The sequence below is a fragment of the Epinephelus lanceolatus genome, chromosome 5 (assembly GCF_041903045.1).
Source record: "Epinephelus lanceolatus isolate andai-2023 chromosome 5, ASM4190304v1, whole genome shotgun sequence".
Lineage (NCBI taxonomy): Eukaryota > Metazoa > Chordata > Actinopteri > Perciformes > Serranidae > Epinephelus > Epinephelus lanceolatus.
In genome coordinates, this window is record NC_135738.1 from 16,264,731 (window position 1) to 16,291,195 (window position 26,465).

At 41.4% G+C, this 26,465-nt stretch overlaps 1 protein-coding gene across 18 annotated transcripts in view; it reads right to left on the reverse strand.

Moving 5' to 3' along the window:
- LOC117262796 (neuronal cell adhesion molecule-like) overlaps positions 1-26,465 on the reverse strand; it is a 113,148-nt gene that overhangs the window by 31,442 nt on the left and 55,241 nt on the right. For all 18 annotated transcript variants that reach the window (XM_078167757.1, XM_078167765.1, XM_078167764.1 and 15 more), the window contains exons 3-5: positions 3,991-4,166; positions 1,545-1,650; positions 358-551 (exon numbers count right to left, since the gene is read on the reverse strand). In XM_078167757.1, the coding sequence (XP_078023883.1) occupies positions 358-551; positions 1,545-1,650; positions 3,991-4,075 (385 nt within the window). In that variant the 5' untranslated portion in view covers positions 4,076-4,166. The remainder of the gene's footprint in view (positions 1-357; positions 552-1,544; positions 1,651-3,990; positions 4,167-26,465) is intronic.

Sequence of the window (26,465 nt, forward strand, 5' to 3'; positions counted from 1 at the left end):
ATCGGTTGGAGAGGAATACACACATCAGTTGATGAGGAGTCTCGTAATTTGACATGAAATATGGGTTGCTAATGGGCTGTGGCTGACATGATGACGGAGGTGACGAGGCAGGATGAGAGGGATGATGCCTGGCTGAATAACAATATGCAACAGGAGAAATACAAAGGGATATTTGCTCTGAGTCAAACATGCCGCTTTCCACATACAACCTTTACCTTCCAGCAGCACTCGTAAGATGTAAAATGCAACTTAATTGTTAAAAAAAGAAAAAAGAATGATGTGAGATATGCATGACATCAAGAAAATGGAAGAAAAGAAAAATGAAATGACAGAAATGATAGGCAACGCTGCACTTACTCGACTGCTTTACGACGATGTTGTTGGAAACAGCAGTTCCATGTTTGTTCCTGGCTGTGCACTGGTACACGCACTCGTAATGTTCCGCCTTCGCTCTGCTGATGTCCACCACAAGGGTCCCAGAATGAGGCTTCATGGTCACGTTGGGGTCCTCATCGATGTCAAAGTGGGTCCCATTTCTGGTCCAGGAGAAACTGAAGGAAAAAAACAGATCAGTGTCATAACAATTTGAGTTTTGAGATTCAGCAATTGACATGGGCAGCGCGGGCGTTCAGTTGTCACTTGAAGCGCCAATGCTCACTTTGGTTTTGTTTTAACTGCTCTGAAAGTAGTGTTAGTTTAAAGATATAGAGCACTCTTTCTTTGTGAATAAATTAACCAACGGGCCAACCCAACTATTGGCTGTCACTCCCCCACTCTGGAAGCTTTATTGAACTGTGTCTGTGGACCATTTATAATCATAAAATTAACATTTGGAGTAAAATAAACTTTACAGTTTTGTTTGTGTTATATGTTATGAATAGTCATGAAAATTTGATTATGGGTCCCTAAAAAGTCATGGAAAATTTTTGAAATTTTGTCCATGAAAATGTGTGGGAACCCTGCAATCAGAGCTTGCAACATCTGAAGCAAAGTTTAACTTTGATTTAATGTTAAAAAGAAATTCTTATGATTTAAATTCAAGTTTTCGAGGGCTTTCAAACAGCATTTCAAGAGATTCTAACTTGTGTATACCTGCCAGGCTTCACTTCTTCAAAAGGGTGTTTGAAGGTTATGTAAGACTTGGCTTCAGGGTAAAGTGGAGGTTCAGGGCTAAGAAATGTATTCTGTGACTAAGGGTCCTCACAAGTATAGAAGTACAAGCGTGTGTGTGCATGCAGTGTTGGTGCCATCAAAATAATTAGGTACTAAACAAAGAAAGATACAGGAAAGAGAAGTGGAAGATTCAAAAGCATTAGCTACAATCAGCCTTTGGCAAGGGCAGAATAAAATGCCTTCTTTATTTATTGCACCTTGAACAAACCAAAACTTTACTCATTATACTTCAGACTGAAATTCTGGAGATTTGCTGTCAGCTGAGGCTTTTAACTGAAATTTGACAGGTGGTGGTTGAATCCACACCTGGAAAATCTTCCTAAAAACACAGCATCATGAATGCAAAAAAATCACACTTCACAGATTCCTACCTGGGGTGAGGCTTCCCCTTCGCCTCGCAGTGGATTATAATGTTCTCCCGTGGGTCGATGATGTAATCCTTGGGGGATTGGTGAGTTATGGTCGGTGGCTGCGGCACTAAGAGCAATCAGAAAGACGGCGATATTTAATCATGACCTTTACTGTATAACTAAGCCTTTTGCTGTTGCTGTATCGACCACACACAAGCAGTCATTCATTACCAATCACATGCAGACTTACCGTATTGAATCAAACCAGACGGCTGTTTGCTGACAGACATGAAAAGCTCTCATAACATGTGCTAAAGCAAAAAAAAAGCCATGCAGCACGCTCAGGTACATTTCACTTTATTATAATGATCCAATGCTTAATGTATTCCTGTCCGTGCTGGGGAAATAACTAATGGACTATGACAAAACTAATGATACAAGAACTCATGCTCTTTGCAATTACGCTCAACGGGAAATGCTCTACCACTGCAGAAACACACAGAGAGGAAAACAGCAAACAGAGAAACAAAGAGAGCAATGCATGCAATAAATTAAAATCCACTCCAAATCACATTTAGCATCTTATAAAACAAATAAATTATAATATCTAATCAAAAAAATATCAAATAAAACCTTTAAAGCACAACAAAAAAGCTGCAAACACAACCTCTGCAGTGAATCAACACTCGTTTGAGACTTACATCCTTCCAGAACTTTAGTGTGTTCCCAAGAATCAGCAAACAAAAGAGACAAATTGTGACAGTAAAGAGAGTCGGACATTAGTGGTGAAAAATATCCTCCTGCATTGTTTGTGCTTCAGACGTGATTTAAATGAGGCCAGCTCTTAGTTTAGAAATGCCAGCCTCCAGTGGTCGACACCTCCAACCAAACAATGTGTAGATCTACTACAGCACCGCTGTGGCATCGGGCTGTTGTCAGTCGGGCAAACGTATTTCTTTACACATCAGTCAGAATGAGGAACATGAGTCTAACAGTGTTTGCTTTACAAAACCATGGCAACAACGTACTGTGAGGTTCCTCCAAAAATAAAATATCAACTGTCTGACTCCTAATGATGGGTAGACATGTAGATGATGTATAGGTAAAAGATAAGAATAAATGTGAAAAGAGCTGAATTGTTGGTGAAGGTTCTCAGTCATCCAGGGCATGGTAATCTTAAGTGCTATATCACAAGGTAACTGGACTTGTTTGAGTCCAGTCACACCCACCCAGGGTATAAAGCCTGTGACTCCGCACCTGTCAGTTAAAACTGAAGAAGCCTTTTGGATGAGAGGTGAAACATCTTCAAAAAACTTAAGCAAGTCCAGTTGTCTACGATATAGATGAATCAACTTAATAATTAGTCAATGGTCAGAAAATGAATCTGCAACTACATTAATAATCAAATTGTTTCAGTGAGATTTTAAACAAGAATACCCAACAGTCCAGAGTTCCTGCTTTTTCAAATGGGGAGATTTGATGTCTTAATTTGCTATATGTGACAGTAAACTGAATATTTTTGTATTTTCTTTAGGTCAGATTCAAAAGAAAATGGTGATGTGACCTTGGGTTTAATGGGCATTTTTCAATATTTAAAATAAAATAAGATAAATACATCGAAAAATATTCCACTGAGTAATCAATCATTTTAAAAAGTTAAAGTATTAAAAAAATAATGCAAGCCTACATGTGAAAATGTCAAACTACTGCTGTCACAATACTTAAATCTCTAACTTTGATAAAATAATTGAAAACTATTAATATTTGTTACCATTTTTGATACGAGGAAAAACTTGACATTGAGGACATAAAATTTTTCTAATAAATAAGTCAAGGCTATAATGTGACAGCAACATCTTTTCTTTTCTTGGTTAGTAGCAGACTGACTGTAGTAAACATTAACAATAAGAGAGTGAGAAAGCACAGCTGGCACCAGTGTACCGATACTGCAGTTTCTAATATTCAAAGTCAAATCTGTAAATTGAAATTTTTGACACTATGTCAAACAGCGTAGAGTAAGATAAACCATAAAGCTACTTAAGGGGAAATGTAAGGGGAGACCAATTAAATTCTCATTTTGATAAAATCAGGATTGTGGGATCCTTTTCAGTTTCAGTTAATCTGCTCTGAGAAATACTTTTATCTTTGTTCTTGCCAAGAGGTAAATGAGGAGTTTAATACCACCCTGCTGTTCATATGATAAATATGGAGCCACCTGAAGCTTTTGTCCCAATAACAGTCCCAAACCTATTCAGTTTACTGTCATGTACGACAAAGAAAAGCAGCAAATCCTCACGTCTGAGAGGCTGCAACCAGCAAATGGCACTTTCTCTTTATAAATAATTTATATATCTCATTTTCTGTTGATCCATTAATCAATTCATTGACTAATATTTCATCCTCAGACAAAACACTCTCTTTACACTCTCTTGGATACAAATGTGGTGTGTGTGATGTGTTGCCTTACGGTCTAGTGGGACCTCCAGCGCAGTGGCGAGGTGCACCAGGAACAGCACCAGCAGTGCTGCGTCCATCCTCCTCCTCTCCATCATCGGTGTATGACGCGAAGGTCTGCCCCCAAATACAGCGACGCTCCGCCTCTCTGCTCAGTCACACTGTCTGAGGACACCTGCGCATTCACAACTACAGCGAGAGAAAGAAAGAAAGAAAGAGAGAAGGAGAGATAAGAGGACAGAGGCAGGAACACTGATTACTGGGTTGAATAGCACATCCAGTTACTGCTGCCATCAATCATAAACCTGAGTTCTGTTTTGTGTTCGTCTGCTGAAGAGTGAGAGAGAAACAGAGAGACACACACATATAGCTCTGGCCACAGATCGATGTTAGTTGCCATGCAGTGCAGTTTGCTGGAAGCTATCTTTTTGATCTAGTGCACTCCAATATGGACCGACGTGGCCCACATGGGCTCACTTTGCTCGGCTAATCACCGCCGTGGCCATGATGCCATTAGGCTTCTCTGCCATATCGATCACGTCAGCAGGCACATGACACGCCAAGGGACAAGACACAGGGACACTCGCTTTACTTTCCATTTTACCCTCAGCTTTATCAGTCTGATTGACTGACTGGCTGAGCCAGCAGCAACCTGATCCGCAATGAGGTCAGGTTTCAGACAGTGAACCATCATTCTTTCATGGGATTGTTGCAGTGAGAAACATCATGTGTGATTGGGCAGCTTTACAATCTCTGACATCTTAGTAGACACCGCTCAATGGGGACAAGTTCCACACAGTGTTCAGGTTCAAGCAAGTCGACTTGTTTACAGGTCTGAACACACTGGTGAAAGGCTAATTGGCTATTGACTCACTGTTAATTAAGTGAAGATTTTCTGTTCCTTTGTTACTCAATATAACCTAATTATTCCTCCATCACAACTAGTTCATTGAACAGTCTGGAGACAGAAATGTATGTACTGTATTGAACACACCAGGTTGGAAATCTTTCTCTTGTTGCCAGGCAGCAGAGTGTTGCCATATCACACCTCCACCTGAATCAGAAGCAATTATTTCTTTGAGACAAAGCTAAAAAAAGTAATGATAGAAAAACGTAACTGTTGAAATTATCACTGCTGGGGTCATCAAAACCAGTGTGACCCCAGCTTCAAAGAAAAATAATAATGATTTTGCTCAATCTAATTCATATTCATGTGCATAATTCAGCGGTGTCACAAAGAAATGAGCAGTATAATTCATTATTTTCCTGAGAATGTGAGTGTAGCTTGCAAATGACGAGTAAAATGCATGATGAAACTGAATTTAGGAGGAGTCGTTTTCTGTCTTTTAACAACCGCAGCCTGACCTGTTTTTATCTTGCTCTCCTGCCTGTCTTACCCAAGGCATCCGCCGGCACCGTATTAAAATGTCACAGCTTAATTTAGAGCTCGGGCAGACTAATTTGCTGCGTTATCACAAAAGCACACTATCAAATTTGGGATAGTAATGCCGGTTACCGTATGAAAGAATCAAATCGAGCCCATTAAAAGTGGAGCTGCCTACGTGTGCTGCTCTCCTGCCTTTGGGTGTGGGGCGGGTCAGATGAGGTGGAGGAAGTTGTGTCTGAGACCAGAGGCTAGGCACTCAGACTCTGGCCCAGTCCTCCGTGGGGAACTGATGTATTTGCTAGTGCTGCCCTACAGTCATGATTCAGTACCGGCCCTAGAGCCGGTGTCTGGCAGCAAGGGAAGAGACCAAGGCTAACGTCTGCTGCCCCCAGCTTCCACTACACCTCTCTAGGGAAGGCCTGTATTATTCGCCTAGGGCAGCCAATCACACTGCTGTGAACGCCATCAGGCAGCTCTGGCTTTGGGACTTGACATAAAAAGATCAAGAGGGGGGCAATTTCATCAAGCTCATTTGCAGGCTGCAGGCAGGGGTGCTGCAACCGTACTGAGCAAACAACCTGGAAAAGACTTTTGTCAACCTTGATTATTTTCAACTTGCAGTGTGTTAGGAATTTACAATCAGATGTCATTAATGCAAAATCAATTCATAGTGATTAGTAAGGCATTAAACTGTCTTCATTTCTTAGTGTCAGTAGGATGTTGTTGATGGATCACTTCTCTTCAAACAACCTGCTAATGCTTCTACTTTTTAAGCAAGGTAATCTTCACAAATTAACACCACTTTATGATTTTTAAAGCATAAATTAAATCACCAGAAGTAAAAGCACTAATTTCAAGCTATAAATGAACCACACCATGGTGGCACTACTACTTCATCACCACCACCAAAACAGGGCAGTAAAGTCGCGTTCACAGTGATAGCATTAAGTAGTCTCATTTAGCCACTTGTTATATGACACATAAAAGCTGCAAAATTTATGAAGAAGGTATTTACTGAAGTCTCTTAAACTTGTGTTAACCACAGACCTTATTTCAGACATCTAACCAAACACCCGTTAAAAGTGAGAGTGTATAAAGTAATGGATGTGGCCAAGGTGACATTTAATAGCCTCTAGTTTGGCATTTCAGCTGTCGCCATCTTGGATTTTTAGGACCATAACTGACAATATAGAGTGCCGAAGTCACGCCCCTTCCGGTGAAGCTCATGAGACCTTAGATTGAAAAAACATATGAATGGCAGTGAATGAGGAGACAAATATTATCTTTTGGTCCCGTTTGAGTTGTGACACGAAATCCAAATATGTCGTTAATGAATTTAAAACATAAATTTTAAGGTCAAGAAAGTCATACTTTGTGGTAAAACTGTTGAGATGTAAGCTTTTGAAAAAACGTAATTAGAAAGACTACACAGGAGGCGGTCGCATATGTGACGTCATAGCTTTCGCTCGCTTCCAGCAGCTTGGAGTGACTGCAACCTGGCACAAAACACACAGACATCTTCAATCATAAATCGATTAATCATAAAATAGTGGAATTTCAGCGGGGAGGCCAAGCTGCAGGAAGCAAGTGAAAGCTATGACGTCACATATGCGGCCTCCTCCTGTGTACTCTTGAGTCTTTCTAATTAAAAAGCTTATATCTCAACAGTTTTACCACAAAGTATGACTTTCTTGACCTTAAAATGTATGTTTTAAATTCATTAACAACATATTTAGATTTCATGTGGCAACTCAAACGGGAACAAAAGATAATATTGCTCTCCCCATTCACTGCCATTCATATTTTTTCCGATCTAAGGTCCCATGAGCTCTACCGGAAGGGGCATGACTTGAGCACTCTATTTGGATGAAAGGATTGAGCTAACCCTAGTGCTAGCTGCTAGCTTGGTTAGCAAGATGCATTTACAGCTATGGTTAGGGTGGTATAGATATTTTTGTGTGAATAACAAAATGTGAATGCATCTCAAGCTTGTGTTAACAGACCTCATTTCAGACATCTAACCAAACACCCATTCAAAAAACCCACTGACTTTGAGACAAGGGAAAGAAAGTGACAACATGCTAACTAATTTGCTAATATCGCTAACTTCATTCTTGCAACACTGTATAAAATAAAACAAGACTGTATAAAACGTCACCTATTTGTGGACTCCCGTTTAATAGCCTCTAGTTTGGCATTTCAGCTGTAGCCATCTTGGATTTTTAGGGCCAGAGGTGACCATATTTGGACAAAAGGGTTGAGCTAACTCTAACGCTAGCTGCTAGCGTAATTAGCACAGTGCATTTACAGCTATGGTTAACTGTGATAATACTAATACTAATGCTAATTTTGCCAGCAAAAAAAGACTTAAAACCACTAAAACAAAATGTACTTAACAGATAAACTAAATATCCGACTCAAAGACTTTTTTAGTCAGCTGAAACTTTACAATTAGCTTTCATTAACTTAAAACACACTAAAACAGCAACAGCTAAAGCCACGCCTACAGGCTACTCTGTGAATCTAGGGTTAGACTACACCCTGGTTAAGTTACCTAACCCAGTGGTTCCTAATTGGTGGGTTGTGGTCCAATAGCGGGTCGTGGGTCCATTCTGAATGGACTGCAAGTGACTTACACATCAGGTTTGTAAAAACCACACTTTATTTTGAGGTACAGTGAATTTCCGGCACAGAGTTTTTATTCTTAAGTACCGTTTTCTGCTGTAGAGTGAGTGAATAAAGGACAGCTTCTTCGCAGGGACAGCAAACTAGCTTGACAACATGGCCAAACGCAAGTATGTTGCTAAATATTTTAAACTACGTGGACCTTGAACTAATAACTACGGACAAATCTGGACCTCGTGGCTGGACCAGTTTGTAACCACTGACCTAACCAACGTTGTCGTCATAGTAGCAACTTGTCAACATATAGGCTAGCACCTATGGCACCACCTGAATGAGGAAATTAGTAGGACCAAAACCATTTTTGCACAGGGCTGTAAACATGTTTATTTCTACTGTATAGTTGGGCACTCTAACATTGGTGTCAATGTGGATTTGCTCGCTCTTGGAGGCAGCCTCAAGTGGCCATTAACGGGACTGCAGTTTTTTGCAATTCAGACCCGGAGGTTACTGTTTGGTGTACGTGTGAGTGTTGTTTTGCTCCATGCACTGTATTCTCTGCATATTTGTGTTAAGAACACCTTTGTAAATGAAATGGTTCATCTCAAGGGCCTTACTCTTCTAATACATGTCTTAAAAAGTTGTTAAGATCACTATAATTTGTGAATAAAACGTTAACCACAGCCTGAACTTGTCAGTGCACAGTCACAGGTGAAGTGAAAAAAAGGACAGCCCGCGACAGCAAGAGAGTAAATGTGTTAATTATAAATTTTACGGTGAATCCCCAAAAGCCTGGTGATTCTTATCTGGAAAGGAGCCAGGGCTTCATCCAGGATTCATTTCCCAATTTAATGAGGTGTAGCAGCTCAGCTCAAGCTGGTCAGCATGTGTGTGTCTCTGTGTGCATACTGTATATGTGTGGCTGTGTTCATTTGTGTGTATGCTATAATTATCCCTGTGAGCAGCAGTGATACGGGACCAACCCCTTACATCCCTCTCACAGTGGGGCGACGGTGGAAACTCAAGTGGGGCTCTTAAGACGTGAAACCAGCCACCAGGGCCTGAAAACTACTGACATCCTGCCTGAACAGTGAGCATAAAAATGATTAAAACAGCCAGACCTTACCCTTTTAAAATTAAGCAGTGGAGTATTCATGTTCCTAATTCTAAAACCTTCTTTTTACCGACGTAGCACAAGGCAGAAGTTTGCATAATGAGAGCATTGTGAGCTTACGCTAGAGAAGCCCTGCATCTTAAAGCGGAAACTACAGTTCAAAGCCCATTTCTCATTTGAATATACAATTCTTCGAGGGGACATGCAATCAGAAAATATCCATCACAATTGTTGAACCCTCCTATGCATCTTGTGCTGACGGAACTGGAAAAGCCAAAGTCAATAAAGCTCACTTTGGCACAGACTGCTGAGGCCGAGATAAAAACACAGTACTGTTTGGAGTGCTGTGCCAAAAGCTGTCAGACTGCTGATAAAATCGAACAGGAAATGGTCTCTTAAAACGAAACACGGCAGGTTGGTACGGACGCTTCCAGCAAGGAATTTTAGATATTTTTCAAAAGAGATGAGGCCAAGAGGATGATAAACGGCGCTATTGTCTCACTTAGAAAACTCAATACAATAGTTACTAAAGGCCTCATGATGACAACTGCCAGAGTGCCTGAAGAGTACTTAAAAAGCCAAACAAGTGTATTGACTAGTTTTAACTCCTTAAACCTGGATTAACTAATGTTTTGGCCACTTGAAAGCAGTGGAAACAAGTTTTAAGCTCACTAATATATTATCGCTTCATTCATTTAAGGTGAAAAAAGTTGCTTATTTACACATTCAGCAGATACAGAGCAGCATCATCATACATTTGAAGTTATTTTTCTGGCAATCAGATGAACGGAAGTCCAGTATCTACTCTCCTTTTAGCTATGTTTTTGGTCTCCACCAACTCCTGAAGGAGATATCTGGCTCTTTAGCTGCTAAATGCTCCATGTTCACCAGCTAGTTGCTAGCTGTGTCTGTCTGCTGTTTGGAGGTCAACGGCTGAAGGAACGGCTGATAAAATAACATGAAACACAACAGCATGGTTTGCAAAATAATAGGCTAAATTTTATTTGTATTAAATGAAAGGTTAGCTCCATTATTATTTATTTATTTAGGTTTTCAGTAGTGTAGGAGTAGTGTTCCTGAAATTCAAATTTTGGTCGGAGTGTGTATGTTTTAGCCTCAAAATGTTATATTCCCAAATCCTTCTAAAAAGATTCCCATGTGACCTAAAATAGGATTCTGCATGGTGTCTTTGCTTCATATAAACCTACGTACTGCTGTGGATGCCTCGTTAAGTTTGGTTCTGATCATCTATAACATCTATACCATCGAGTTGGCAGTAGACCAGCAACTGCAGTGTGCTGTAAGGTAAAATTACTGTTTTTGTCAATGGAGTCTGGTGGCCTTGAAGACGGCATACATAACAGCTCTAGTCTCCTGTCAGAGCAGGCTGTCTGACGATAAGGTAAAGTGGTAAAATAATCTTAATGTTGTGTACACAAACTGATGTTGATTTTTTTTACAGTAGGTGATCCTTTTTCAGGAGGCTAAAACATTCTTCACTGCCAGTCGCATCCACAGCCACCAGACTCCTTTGACAGAGATAGCAATTTTACTTTGTAGTACACAAGCACTTACCACTTTAGCAATTTCCTGAGCCACCACATAGCTTGCCTTTGTAACACCTTCACCTCTTTTCATAAGATTTGTGAAGACTGACTGCTGGGCAGACGAGCCTCAATTAAACTTTTCAACCTTACGTTTACACTCACCCATAAATGAGTTGAAGGATTTGTGATCAGTCTCATAATAACGTTTAACACGAAATCCTTTAAGCACTGAATTCTCCTGTCTGCAAATGAGGCAGACCACTTTATCTGTCCCCAGAGGTCAGATGAAGTAAGAGTTTATCTATTTTACCTGAAACCTCCTTTTCTCCTCAACCATACAGCATTTTTCAGTGGTGGCTTTTCCGTCTCACTTCTATATTTAAGTGCTGAGTTGTCGCTAATCTTAGCCAACAGCAATGACATTGATGTAAATCCTGTGACAGGTGTGAGATTCCACTAGTTACAATGCGACCAGTACCTTTCTACAAGTTGTCATTCCTAACCTGACAGATGCCTGCTGGAGGGTGCAGTTTGACGCAGGAGCTAAGTAGTGTATTAAATGTAAGTTATTGAGAGTGAGAGTATTAAAATATAACACTTAAATTTCATGTCACATTTGAGGGGTACACAAAATGTTTCTGAGGGCTGCCATTGGTCCATGGGCCAAGCTTTGGGCAACTATGAGCTAAAGCATGTAAACCCACAATCAGGGACCTTTAAATGCCACCACACAACCTAACTAGCTGAGTTCCTTCAGTAAAAATCAATGTCACCAAAATGAAAGGCTGTAATGTTAATTACCGGCTACGACTACATGAGACTGCCTTCACTCAGGACCTGCTTTTCTCTCTGGTCATTTTGTCCGTGGAGAAAACACTCAGCACTTGTGTAAAAGCTGCATTGAGCTGTCTGGCCTCTCATTCAGCCAGCCTCTTCAATTACTCCATTGTCATTTTCCCATGGCCAGCTACTTCACCATCCCAAAACTAATTGGTTTTGTGCACATGTCAGAGACGTAGCACATTACAGCGACACACACACATACACACATAAGCAAAGACATATTCATGAACGCTGGCTGCAGGACGTGAGGGTCAGGACATGTCTGAGCGCACAGATGGAGCTGACAGGGGCACGAGCACTGAGAACTGAAGCACACCACAGTGTAAATGAATAGCAGTCAGCAGGGAAAAAAGCCCAATTGAATTTCCCTTACAGCAACAGATAATGCTACTCCATACGCTTTCTGCCAACCACTAGCAAATATATTGCCATTGTCTTTGCCAAACAATAGTGATGTAACATTGCAACACTGACAGAATCACTTCTGTTGCATCAGTAGTGTACAGTTTTAGCATCTATGATGCAAGAAAAGCTGTTCTCTCCTGCCAAGCACCCTAATTAACTCCTATAATCAGCGCTATTGATGGCTCATGAAATCAGGGGTTTGTGAGCCTCGCTATGGCCTTAATGGAGCAGCAGGGATCCCCTACAGACGGCTGAATGTGGGGGTATAATGATGAGAATGGCTCCACACTCAGGAAGGTGGTGATGAGAAAACGGATACGGTTGGAAGAGTTTATTTTTCTGCGGCTGCCGGGTGCTCCCGCTGCAGCTCAGGATGTCACTGCATGGTTTTCATGCCCAGGGCTGCATGCCCATTTCTCTGTGCCATTAAACATCTATGGGGGAGCGGGGGGGAGCTTGATGTGGGAGGTAGTAAGACAGTCCTTCATTTGGTTACTTAAGTTTGTAAAGTCACAAATATATTGAACTGGAATTTAAAGTTATCACTCTGCCAAATAATCATGTGTAAGTCATTTTAAACAAAAGCTGAAATGAACATTTTCTTTAATTGCTTTCACAGCCAACGTAGTGGACAGGCATTAGCACTGACATGAATCATAGCCACGATGCATGAGGTTGAATGTTCAGTGGCTTTCACTAATACCTCTCTCAGGCCTTGTATCCGCAGCCACAGGATCACAATGCAAATTCCGCAGGCCGGCTTCAGCGTGCGTTTCCCATAATCTTCTCATTAGCTTTTATAATTGAGGGATCGTATGCAAATAATTGGTGTGGTTAACATATGAATTGGGGCCCTGTTGTTCAGGGAGACCTCACAGCTCAAAATCACGCCGTGGCCCTTTCATCTGCACTGTACAATGCCAGACAATAGAGTGAGGATCTTTAAAGGGGCAGTTCACCCCCACATCAAAAGTACAGATTTTTCTTCTTATGTGTATTTATCAGACTGTTTTGGTGTGAGTTTGTAGAGTGTTGGAGGTATCAGCTCTCTAATATAATGGAACTAGACGCGATGTCTTTTACCAGATATCATGGCCCGGTTACTTAAGATAATCCACAGACCTTGTTGTGAGCAGTTTCATGTGGGAACCATTTTACCTTCTACCAAACTGCAGCCGCCTATCATATCACTACACAGAAGGAAGTGTGCATCTACTTCTAACCTTGCACGACTGAGCTAGCTCACGTTACAGCTCAGCGGAGGAGGACGCTTGTCACGCTGTCACGACAACAAGCCTCTTGTTCATGAGTAGATGCACGCTTTCTTCTGTTTGATAAATGAAACCGCTCACAACAAGGTCTGTGGATTATCCTGAGTAACCAGGTCATGATTAAGAGACATTGCTGATGAGTTTTTAAAATTTCCTTTCTTTGCACTTTGAGCACCACAAGCCAAGTGCCATCGAGTTCTATTATATCAGAGAGAAGGCGAACATGTCTACAGCTGATATCTCAGGGCAGGTTGCAATATGGGAAGTTTTGGCTCTGGTGTTCTTGAAGTAAAAGTCAGGATTTTTTTGGGGCTTTTGATTCATAGATTTTAACCACACTCAGTAAACCTGATGGGAGCGCAATATTAAATCCCTGGTGCAGCCCTTTAAACATATGTTGCTCTGTTTTCTATACTTCTCCTCCAGCTATCAGTCTACCTCAACTCTTAATGCTAATGGGCATCTGCTACTAATGCAACGTGTCCGGCAATTTGTTTGGTCCTCCTCCTTTCATAGAGCACCGCACATTGGCATTCACTGAGCTTCCTCCATGTACACGCCAAAAACACTCCGGGATTCGCTCTCTGTCCCCTCTGCCCAAATGCTAATCACTGCCGGCGCCGGCACTTCTGAGAGGGAGCTCCTTTTTAGCATGCAGATGGAGGCAGCGCCGCTAGATGGGACGGCTGTGTGAAGGAGGAAATCCCTGCCTGTTCAACCTGAATGGAACCGAAGGGCATTTTGCTTTCATCTTATCATTGCAGACCGGCTAAATATGACATATAGTTGGTGAGTCACGTCCTCGCATTATACCGGCGCTCCCTCTGAGAGCCTTCTCATGATTGGATGGGTGTATGAGGCCCTCTCTTTCTCCTTAGGATAATTGCTGGTGGCAAACTGGAGGTCTTTCAATCTTTTCACCGCTTCACAATGTAGCAAAAGCTATAAATTAATAGCTAATAAAGTAGGGAGGTGGCAAAAGTTAAGTCTCCAAAGTGCATTTGTACGCTTGTCTGACATCTGACTCGTACAGTAGCTCATTACTGGCGAATTAAGCGAGCAGAGGCACTTTTAAAAAGCATTCATTAAAATGAGATCAGGAGGGGAAGCAGCACAAGGCAGAACGAGCAACTGTGGATCTGAACTTCACCTTTATTTGATAGCTGATCCCCACACTGTAATTACTCCTTAAAAGAGGATGTCTCAACATTGCCAAGCAGTCCTGCTCATGCATTTGGGTATATGAATTCATACTTGCTTACATCCATTTGCATCCTACTTGTTTGTGTGTTCACAGAGTCCATGGGTCAGTATAGACATCAGACATTCAAGATGGAGCTTGAGCCTGCTTGGCCTGCCACATGAGTGTGTTATGGGTGAGGCCATTCATATGCTGAGCAGAGGTTCATTATCATGAGCAAATGTAGGAGAGTGGGAGGAATGCATGCCGACTGGCTCCCTGAATAGCTAAAAGGACTCTCAAAATCCTCGGCATACAACGTCACAAAACACACTTTAGCTACAGAAACATAACAGCTTTGAGAGAGTAATCAACATAAAACCAATCTGCTGTGGGAAGACAAGCAAATCCTTTGAGACAGCAGACACCCATGCATATGTGAAGACAAATACTGTTATCATAGCTGTACAATATAATCCATAAGACTCATACTTCAGCAAATGCAGGGAAATGTATTATAGCTAAATATAGGGGCACTCCATACAGCTTTCAGCGGAGCACAACCACTCAAAATTGCACTCCAAAAGGGCACTCTGTATCCATGGCAATCCCCTCCTGTTCTCAGATCTCCGTGCTGACAAAAAGATGTCAACCCACTCATCAAACACAGACATATAAGGACGGGAAAAAGGGCACAAAGAGGCCCAAACCCATTTGTCATCTCATAAGTAACCTTGGAGAGAAACTGTACGCTTGGCATCTGCTCTGCCCCCCAAAAAACATCTCAACCTCCATTGAGCTCAACAAAAGAGGTATGATTAGAATCTCAGTTTGCCACCGTGTCCGCACCGGATGGCTTACTCCACATTTGAAGGGTCTCTCACGATGGGGCCAATATGTGGAGTTTACTTTAAGCTTAGGGGTGCAACAATAAGAGCGCATGAGAGGGGCAGTGGAGGAACTGTTCACCTCAGACACACAGAAACCAGCAGCCTGTGGTGTTTTGTAGCAAATGAACTCCTATGGGCAATGTCGGCCGGGGTAACACAGAAACAGTGTCTATGTATGATTGCTCAGAGTCAACAGTTAATGCAACTAGGCCTTTCTGGAAAAGCACGACTGTATAATAAACAGTTTTCTGGTGGAATTTGAATTGTGCTGATACAGTACAGGCAGGCAGGCAGGCGGGCATGCAGCGATGAGTCATTTAGAGCCGTCTACGCTTTGTGTGGTACCATTCAGTCTAGCAAAATCTGCCGACAACATCAGATAACAAAGCATGAACACTGACTGTGGGCTGGAACAATCCCTTACTGCTGCGTGTTACCAGAACATGTAATTTGCCAGAGAGAAAGTAGCAGGCGGACAGAGAAGGCAGCGAGGTGAAGTCATATCGAGGACAATCTTCTCTGCCCCGAGGCCATGTTGGTACTCATAATCAGACTAAACAGCATGCCGGAATTTATCCACAGCATCAAAGTGACTCAGAGGCATTTCAAGTAGAGGAGATGAAAGCAAAACACTTTTAATTGCAGTCTTTAAAAAGGTACCTGTTAACAGTAGGCGATAAATTATGTTTTTCTACAAAGGGGATGGTTTGTTTTACTGAACACATAACAAAGTTTGGGCTTTCAGAATACTAAAATCCTCCTAAAACCCTCCAGGTTGCCACTGGGTTTAACAGCATGTTAAATATTTTTGTCAATATGGACATGCTGCACAATGTTGTACATCATTAGCTTGGTTAGATTCCCCACAATTTAATCATCAAGTTCAACGTACAGAAACCATGAGCATTATGATTGCTTCAGATTTACCCAAGACAAACAAGAGAGATGGAAAAAGTGCTGACTCCCTGGCTTTGAAGTGGTCCTTAACTCCAAATATGTGTCCTATTCTCGATTATTTATAATCCTTCAATCCGTAAGGGTCCACCGATCAAGAGAATCAAAAAGAATCAAAGGGTATTTCAAGAAGAAATAATCCAAGTTGTGAATATTGTCATGTGGAGTCCATTGCTAACTGTGAATGCTAACTTCTTTCATCAAATGGACTGCTGTTCTTCTGACGTTTGTTCGTCTTCCTGCACCATGTTGTTGGGTATGCCTGTTTCTGATCTTTGCAGCCACCAAAATCATGACTTGGTGGTGGTCATTATGTAATGTGATGTATTTTGCTTAATATTTGGAGGACAAAAACAATACTGATATCAAAGAAAGCTTAAAGTATCTTCCTTCCCGGATGGAGAAGGATGGTAGATTAAAAGGGGGACACATTTTGGTCATTTTGCTAACAATGGGGATGGCGTCCACCCTCGAATAGTCTACTGCCTTTCAGAATGTACAGACATCTAATTGTCTGAACCAAGATACAGCATTACTAGCAGCACTGTGAGCGCTGCTGATGTTCATAATGCTCATACAATGTGCGCAATCTTAGTTAGCATGGTTACAATTATTGAGACACTACAGTCAAAACCACAAATGTGAACCTCATGGTGGCCCTAGAGGGAAAGTCATGAGACCGTCAAAGTTTTTAGGAGTCATTATCTGGGCATCATTGGTGTATGTGCCAAAGATCATAGCAATCCACCTTTGATTTGTCAAGATATTTCGCCAAAGCCAAAGATAACAACCTGTTGGTGCACTAGTGTAAAAAGGGGGATCACCAAAGTCAGTAGGATTCATCCTCTGGGGACAATGAATGTCTGCACAAAATTTAACAGCAATCAACGTAATAGTTGCTGAGATATTTGAGTCTGAAAGTGAACTGACGACAAACTGACGGACGTCGACAGACATACATTGGTTATCTGGGGAGCCATGGTGCTAGCATGGCTAAAAAGAAACAAATTGTGCCGACATTGGTCGACCAAAATCTATCATCAACATCAGATAACAAACCCTTAAGACTGTCTCTGTGCTGCGGGAACAATCTGTTACCAGAACATGTAATTTACTAGTGATAAAGTAGTGGTGAGAAAATCCCCGGCAGGTGGACAGAGGCAGCAAGGTCTAGTGTTATTGAGTGCCACCTCTACATTCACACACAGCACCACAATAGGCCTCTCCTGCCGCTCCCCTCCTTCTCCTCCTCCTCCACAAGCCTCTTCCACTCCATCCCACCTGTGTCTGTGAAAGGTCAGCGCAGAGGAGGGTCCTCGCCCCCTCCCTAAACCCACAGCTCCCACTCCACAATCAGCCCCAACACTGAAGCCCAGTGCCAGGAAACTCAATCAAAGAGGGGCTTCAGAGGGCTCCAGACCTCTCAAAACCCTCCATTGTCTCCAGAAGGCTTCCCCACACCGAGGCCGGTCTATATGTAACACTGTAAGAGGAGTTGCTCATTACCGCCCGTCCCCGGTTCCACTTTGTCTCCTTTGTGCAGCTGACAGAAGAATCCAGTTGCCCAGCCGGGCCAATAAAAGAGAGTGCGGTTACGTAAAAAACAGAAAAAGAGAGAAAGAAAATGAGAATTCATTTGCAGGACTGGATGATGACAGGACACATATGTTGCATGTGTTGGTGCATTGTTTTTAGATGTAAAAGAGACACAACACCGAACCCTGTCACCTGTTGTGTCGCTAAAGACACTTCTTTAATGGCATCTGTTTAAAATTTGCCATTCACCCCACGAGTTAGTGAGTATTGACTGATAGACACACCACACCACAATGTGTGTGAATGTCAGAGCAATCCATTATCACATAAAGGAAGCACTATGTAGTTGCCCCCCCTCGCTCCCTCTCTCAGCCCCTCCTCAGCTCCATTCAGATACGGCAGGTGAATACAAATCATTTCCCCTTCGCTGCTCCCTAAAAGGACTCACCATCCAATTTCAGACACGGAGGACACAAACAATAGTCCTTTCAAATTGTGAGAAAATCAAATCATGGGCTTCTTTTTTTTAATGAAAGACACAATCAGGAGTTAACCCTTCCAAAATGCTACACAACTTCTGTAAATGTTTTTCTCATCAACACTTATCAAAAGATCTGAGTTACATTTTTACACAACAAAAGTGTAATGCTTTGAAATATGACTGCAGCTAATGATTATTTTCTTTACTGATTAATCTGTCATTACTTTTTATTAAATATGTTAAACGTAACATTGCTGAAATGTAAGACTGTGCTGATATTAGTGCAACAGGTAAAGCAGAGAAACTTCTAAAGAGGAGATATTCTGGAGCAGCAGACTGTTTTACAAGTCGGGAGAATAAACGTGCAGTTTTGCAGATGCCTGCAGACCTCATCAAAACAGTGATGAATTCATACATCTGTCACATAGTTTTCAGCTTTTTCTTCAAAGTTTTAGTTGTCAAAGATGAATTTCTATTTAATTTTTGGTTTGTTCTGGCTATGAAAAAAGTTTCCAGATTAAAGAAATAAATCTTTACATTTGTATATCGCCCGTCAATGATTAGTGTTCTAAAGACTGTCTAATTGATTAACTAACAAATCATTTCAGCGCTAAAGTGAAATGACATTTGTTATTTTGGCAGAGCATTTAGGAAAGTTCATTTCATTTATCATTTCATTTATAGTCACTCTATACATGTGGAGCAGTAATATGGACAAGCTATTCATAGACAAACAGCTTTTCCATAAAGAGCTGTCAACTCTGGAACACATTACTAACTGAAATCAAACTGATTACCGATTTAAAATCCTTCACAACAAAGATCAAGTGCTGGCTAAAAGCAAAGCAGAGCTGCACCCACTCTTATCTACATGCACTCAAACTTTTAAGGGGTATAAGTGTAGGTGTTTTGGTGTACTGTGGTGTGTGTGTATTGTAGTATGTGGATTGTGATTTATGTATTTTATTGTGCCTTCCATGTTTACAGAGTACTGTGGTTTTATATTTTCAATTGTATATTTTTAATAACATTTTAGGTCTGCATGTAAAAGCCCAACTAGGGACAAGAGTTGAAAGTTAGCAATAGCTATAAACTCTGCAACACATCAGTCGCGCACTCTGTATTGGAACTATGTTAAATTGCATTGTCCCTATCAAAAAAATAAATAAAAATTATACAAAATTAAATAAAATTTAAAAATAAAAATTAAAATTAAATTAAATTAAAGATAAATAAATAAATAGTTTCTGTCAAACTGGACAAATGACATTATTTTAGAAAAACTAGTAGTATCTTTCATCGTAGTTTCAGTTTTTAAACAACTTTTTTGTGTGATAGTCCTTTATGTTTTCATCAGTTTTGAGCTGCAAAAATCAACCGATTAATTGTCAACTGTTAAATTATTTACCAACTAACTTGATAATCGATTAACCACTTTGAGTAATTTTTCAAGAGGAAAAAGTCAAAATCCTCTGATTTGAACTTCTTAAATGTGAATATTTTATGGTTCCGTCTACATAGGCATAGATTTCTGGGAGATATTAAATATCAATATTAAAAACATGCGCATTTGTCCCCCAATAAAAACATGAAAGTCACAGAGGACTCCTACTTTGATGAAATTAAAGACTTTCCATAAATTGATGCAGAAAAGGCACAAATTGTTGCAGAAAAACTCACCAGAAGGCAGGAAATTAAGTGTTTATTGCTCAAATATCCTGGGGGAGGAACTCTATCCATTTCATATGTGTTCCTCGAAAACCAAGAAACAAAACTGACGCCCCTGCTTCTCTGTGACTGTAAACTGAATATCTTTTATTATGGATAAAACAAGGCATTTGAGGATATAATCTTGGGTTGTGGGAGCACTGATTGATATTTTGTACTATTTCCTGACATTTTAGAGACCAAACAACTAACTGATTAATCAAAAAGCAATGAAAATAATCATAAGTTGCAGCCATAATCATTTTTGTGGACAAAATAAACAACTTAACACAATAAGTCTACAGGTATCATCAAAATCACTGACGATTAACAGTCTATTAATGCACTACTGTGTGCTCACGCCACTCATGCAGAAGCAGTGACAGAGAAGTTGCTGGTAAACTGGACACACAGCATTTCTCCAACCTGTTAGCATATGAAAAGTGAATCGCACTGAAAATAATCTACACCAAAATAACACGCAGAAACACTGCTTGATGTGAAAATATGTGTGTGTGCCAGCTGCACTGATCCACTCTCTTTCAGCCAAGTCTGAATGAGCTTTGATTACACTGGCTTGAGCTATGGCCACTCTATTTCATGAGTCAGGTTTTCATATGCTAAACTCAACAAACAACTCAAGGGAGGTGAACAATTCATCAAAGATCGCCTTGAGTAAACTCCCGGGACTGTATTTGAAGTGAAGAGTGGCGCTGTGAATTTCTACATTTTAAATCTTCCCCGTCCAAAGACTTGTGATAGAATTTGATCTAATTAAGTTCTGAGGCTGAGAGACTTGTGATATTTCACCAAAAATGAAAAAACAGGGAGAGAGATGACATCTCCCTTAAGCGAATGGAAGTATGTTTTTTTCTGTTAGCATGTAATTGGATGACCCCATTTTATTTGAAGCACTGGTTTTTGTGAAATTAAAGGGAGACTTAAAGATTAAAGAATACAACGGAAAAGCCCCTGGAGGTGGCTGACTGATGGCATTTCACCAAGGCTTAGTGTGAACATGTTTCTATCTGTCCCATGGGTCTCAATGACTGAAATGTTGGCTAATGAGTGCTAATGATTCTAATGAAGGACTTAGCTTTCTCATAAAGGAAGTCCCTTTATGTGCTGTAAAACTCTCTTTGCAAGTGAGGATGTGGTGTGAAAACTCACCAGAGACTCAAACTGGGAAAAAAAGCTTAACAGTGTCCTGATGTTATAGCTTAGAGATTTTCCCTTTTACATCCATCATGTGGAGCGTTTGAGTGTGTTTCGAGTGGGTTCGGTGTTTGGCCCAGAGGCCGTCGCAGCTCAGACAAACAGTGCTCCATCCTTACAGATCATCTGGCCCCATCAGAAATAATGGCCCCGGCAAGAGCTGCTCCATCAGCCCTCATTTGTCAAATGGTGATTCCGGAGGAAACATTGCTCCCGTTTAACACAAACAGTCCGCCCGGCTTCCGCTAACAGCCTCTGTCCCGTGTCTGTGTCTGACGGGATGAGACTGGTCGCTAATGCAGGAGAAGTGTCTGCTGAGTGTTGGATAATGGCCGGGCGAGGCCGCGGTGGAGAGTTTTCTGACTGCGTCTATCGTTCCGTGGGTGTTTAGAAAAAGGTCGGCGCTGGGAGGTCGAGTAGCGCGGCTGGACAAGGTGTGTGTGACTCGCCTCCAGGAAAGGAGACCGGGGATGTTTCGTTGTGTTTGTGCCCTCAGGGTCAAACTTGACAGAAGAATGAATTACTGCTATAACAGATAATGGTACAGTATCTCTGCTGGAACCACCTCACCCTCTGCTGTCGACACATCGCCGATGAATAAATGCATTTTATGGTTACCTAAATATAGCATAACAGTAGACAGTGGGATTCAAATGCAGGTATACACTTAGCTACAATCTTTTACAGGCAGAGTTGGGTATTGTGTATGTGTATATTATATTTATGCAGTATTAATTAATAATATATATATATATATATATATATATATATATATATATATATATATATATATATATATATATATATATATATATATAAAATCTCCCTTCTCACCCTGCCATGGGGGTGGTGGTGTGTTTTCCTCAAGCTCGGATCCTCTATCAGAGGCCTGGGAATTTGAAGGTTCTGCGCAGTACCTTAACTGTTCCTAGGACCGCATTCTTCTGGACAGAGACCTCTGATGTTGTTCCTGGAATCTGCTAGAGCCACTCTCCCAGTTTGGGGGTCACAGTAAGGTCTGATTACCACTGGCACCACTGTTGCCTTTACTCTCCACATCTTTTCTAGCTCCTCTTCCACCCCTTGGTATTTTTCAAGCTTCTCATGTTCCTTCTTCCTGATGTTGCTATTGCTTGGGATTGCTACATCTGTCACCACTGCCTTTTTCTGTAGTTGTCGATCATTATCGACATTGGGTGAGAGGCTGGGTACATCCTGGACAGGTCACCAGACTATCAAAGGGCTGACACAGAGAGACAGACAACCATTCACACACATTCACACCTTAGGCCAATTTAGAGTCACCAATTAACCTGCATGTCTTTGGACTGTGGGAGGAAGCTGGAGTACCCAGAAAACCCACGGTGACACTGCAAACATGCAAACTCTGCACAAAGGGTATCCCCTAACATGGGGTTCGAGCCAGGAACCTTCCTGCTGTGAGATGACAATGCTAACCACTGCACCACTATGCCGCCTATACACTGAAACTCTACGTTTCCTTATGTTTCATTCAGCTGTCCGCTGTGGTCAACGTGTGGTTCGGTTTAGGTACAAAACCACCTTGCTGGTTATGGTTAGGAAAAGGATCATGTTTCAGCTTAAAATTGCTGGCACAATCGCGGCTGGAAACGCAGCAATGTCTTGGTAGAAAAAACTTTTAAATGGCATTATCCCAACAGGAAAAGCAGCAAAGTAAAAAAACAACCACTTTTTGTGGGTCTATCCCCAATGGAACGACTAAAAAACATCCCGTTCTCTTTGTTGGTCTGGACCAGTGTTCTGCAGTTTGGCAGCCGTTTCGCCTAGCTGATCCGCCATCCATCAACCCCTCCTCCCCCAGATGACAAAGTCAGCTCATATACTTCATCACTTTATAAACTTCTTGTGACTGGACTGATACCAGAACTGTGCCGAAATAAAATACTGCAAAAATGCTTTGTCTGAATCAGTAATCTGATCAAGAATCCAAACCAACATGAGGCGTGCACACTCAACAATAGTAACAGTAGAGTGAGAGAGATGTCAGTCAAGCTCCATCTGTACCCACCCACGCTAATCAGGTTTAATCAGGCAAAGTAAGTGAACACAGCTGTGGAGGTGTATGACGGGGGTTTATTTAGATTTTTATTAGTTAAAATGACTGGGAGTCACTGTGACTCGAAGATTATTCAGTACAATAGTCAAAAAGATTTAAATTTAACAAGTGGATTTCATACTGGATTCATAATCCATAAAATATGAAGGAATGAATGCACAAAGATGCAGAATTTCATATTAAACTAAAAATAATTCCACATTCAATAGTGTGGAAATGAAATCTATAAACAGAAATGAAATATTGGTAGATGGAGGCTTCATGTAATTTACCAAGCAGTGAAAATCTAGAGACAGAGGTCTGTATATAGCTTGTTATTTCAGTGTGCTCTCACATTTCATATTTGTCTCATCGCTCCACTCTCTCTCTCAGCAGGTAAAGAGGAGAGAGATTTCTCATTAGACTCGGGTGAGATGCAGGTGAGCGAGGGGTTACATCTAAATTCAGCCATTTGTATTCCAGCACAACACCCAAAGAGCAGGCTGTTTATATTGATGAGCAGATAGACTTGGCCTTGGACCAGGACCCACGCCTAACAGCCACATAAATCATTTGGTCTCTTAGAGGCCCCTCCAAACAGACAGATCCCACCGGCTTATGGCGGTGCGAGGACAATCTTCTCTGTCCGGAAGCAGCGTCAACACCAAGAATTCACTCACAGTGTGAGGACAGATTCAGAGGCCTCTCAGGTAAAAAAGATGAAACAAAAAGACCTTTAATCATACAGAGTCATTAATTCTATACTTCCAGATTGAACACTTGGAACGGACAATTAAAATGTGGTCGAAAAAAAAAGACATACTTTAAGGCAGGTAAGTGCTCAGGATCTGAAACCACATGGCTCTATTTTCTCTTCTGCTATCGCTCTGTCTATATAAAGAATACAAAAACTAAAGGTGAGTAGACCTCATTCTACTTTCACACTTCAAAAAAAGATCTGTCCTCTCAGGTCAGTCAAGTATTCTGTCTGAATGTCTTATTTTCTTGAGCTCAAGTAAAAAATCCCCACAAATCCACATCTTTGAAAGCCAGCCACTCCGTTAAGAATATTTTACCCCCCAAATGCTAATTTGTATATCAATTACTCACCCAGCGTTACACTTTTCCTCACATGCCTCCACAGTAAAGGAAAAATCCAACAACAGAAACTTTTTAATGAATTGAAGTAAAGGGGGGACACTTTTAACAACAGCAAAACTATATCAAAACATCTGTTAACAAGCTCTCACTCAACTCATGCAGGGTAATCCAAGTCTCATTTATCCAGTCATATGCTCAGCACTTCCCGGACACATTCATTCCCCCGAAACACTTCCACATATGAGTAGCATGCCTTGGCAAAGCTGTGCATTTAAACTCTGCTCATGCATTCCACTGAGTTGTCCAGGTGCACGACTCATCCGTGCATGAGGCTGTTTATGAGCAAGTGTTTTAAATAGAAAGGTTTTAGCGTAAATGCATTTGTTTGGGAAGTACTAAGCATATGACTGGATAAATGAGGCTTTTGTCGTTGGTAAATGCTGTCCCCTTTTACCCTAATACATCAAGAATTTTCTTTGTTTTTTGGATTCTTCATTTAGCGTTGATTCATGCGATGCAGATTCACGGATTCAAGGTAACACAGGGTGAGTAACTGATATACAAATGGTTCTTTTTGCAGGTGAAGTATTGATTTAAAGGAATATTTTGACATATGAGAAAGTAACGCTTATTGACTTTTTTGCTGAGAATTAGATGAGAACCACTCTCATGTTTGTGTGCTAAACATGGAGCTACAGCAGGCGTTGATTAGCATAGCTTAGCACAAAGACTGGAAGCAGGGGGAAACAGCTAGCCTGACTCTGTCCAAGAAATAGTTCCAACATAAACCATAACTTTAGACAGAGCCAGGCCAATTGTTTCCCCCGTGTCCTGTCCTTATGCTAAGCTTCAGAACTTCGGAATTGATTTTAAGATTCTATTTAATAGCTTTTAAAGCTCAACATGGTTTAGTGCCGAGTTGTATAGCTGAGCTTCTGACTCCCTACGCTCCAAGTTGTGACCTGAGATCGTCAAACCTACCCTCACTAGTTGTCCGTAGACCAAGGCTGGTAACTAGAGGTGACCGGCTCTGGAATTCTCCGCCTGTATTTATATGTAAAAGTAATCCCTCTCAGTCATCACTTATGGCCCACTTGAAGTGTGTGGCAGAGATTCTGTATTCGGGCTGTATTCTCTTATTTTCTCCTTATTTTGATGTGTTCAGGACGTTTCAGGGCACAGTGTTAAGATGAAGTCAGGACTAAGGTGGTGATAAGGTGCACACATCAAAGAGGAAGCTCTAAATCTTGGACACAGCACCAAAAAAAACCAAACATAAATATCGCAAATTTAGGGGCTGGCTTTCACTTTTACACTGTTTACAAACAGTAACAAGTGCTTCCTGCATGGTATATCTTTAATACAAGACTACTCAACTAGTCACAATGGACAACACACACATAAATATAAGGTGTATGGATGCATTCAGCAGTGTGAACATGGAAAATCTTTGAGGCTGGACCAGATAATTGCGCAGAGAGGGCAGTGAAGGTAGAACGAGGCCTGGAGGAAGGTTGTGCAGGTGAGAGAAGGTGAACGGAGTTGGGAAAAGAAAAGCTGGAGATGCAGAGCCAGATATAGAAACCATGTCTCCTCAGACTCTCCAGGCTGTCTGCTGAACAGTTTGTGAGTCAGTTGTGCATGAAGCCAGCTTTCTCCACAACCCTGGAAGACGGAGAAGGAGAGCAGAAGCCCCTCAGGAGGGGCCTCACCAACCTCTTTCACATCACTCAGCCTCTTTGTCTCCCTCACTGTCTTTGTATCCATCTATTCATCTATTTGTTTATTCATGTCCTTCTTTCTGACACTTTAGCAGTGTCTCCCAGCACCTCCCTGTCTCCGCTTCTCATACGGCCACTGAGACACTGACAAACACACACACATCCACTCAATCACATCCACCCACACACACACACACACACACACAACAGTTTTCTCACACACAGTATAGCTCTTAAACACAGCATGCGGAGACGGGGAGTGTTGACACTGAGAACCGTCAGAGAATTGTCAGGCTCGTATCAAAGAGATACCTAAGAAATATTGACGCGTTCATCTGAAACGACGTGCGCTGGGAGCAGCCCAGGGGCCCTCTGTGCGTGTTTGAATCCCTTTACTCATCTGCAGCTCGTCTGATCTCAGAACTGCTACTGTGTAA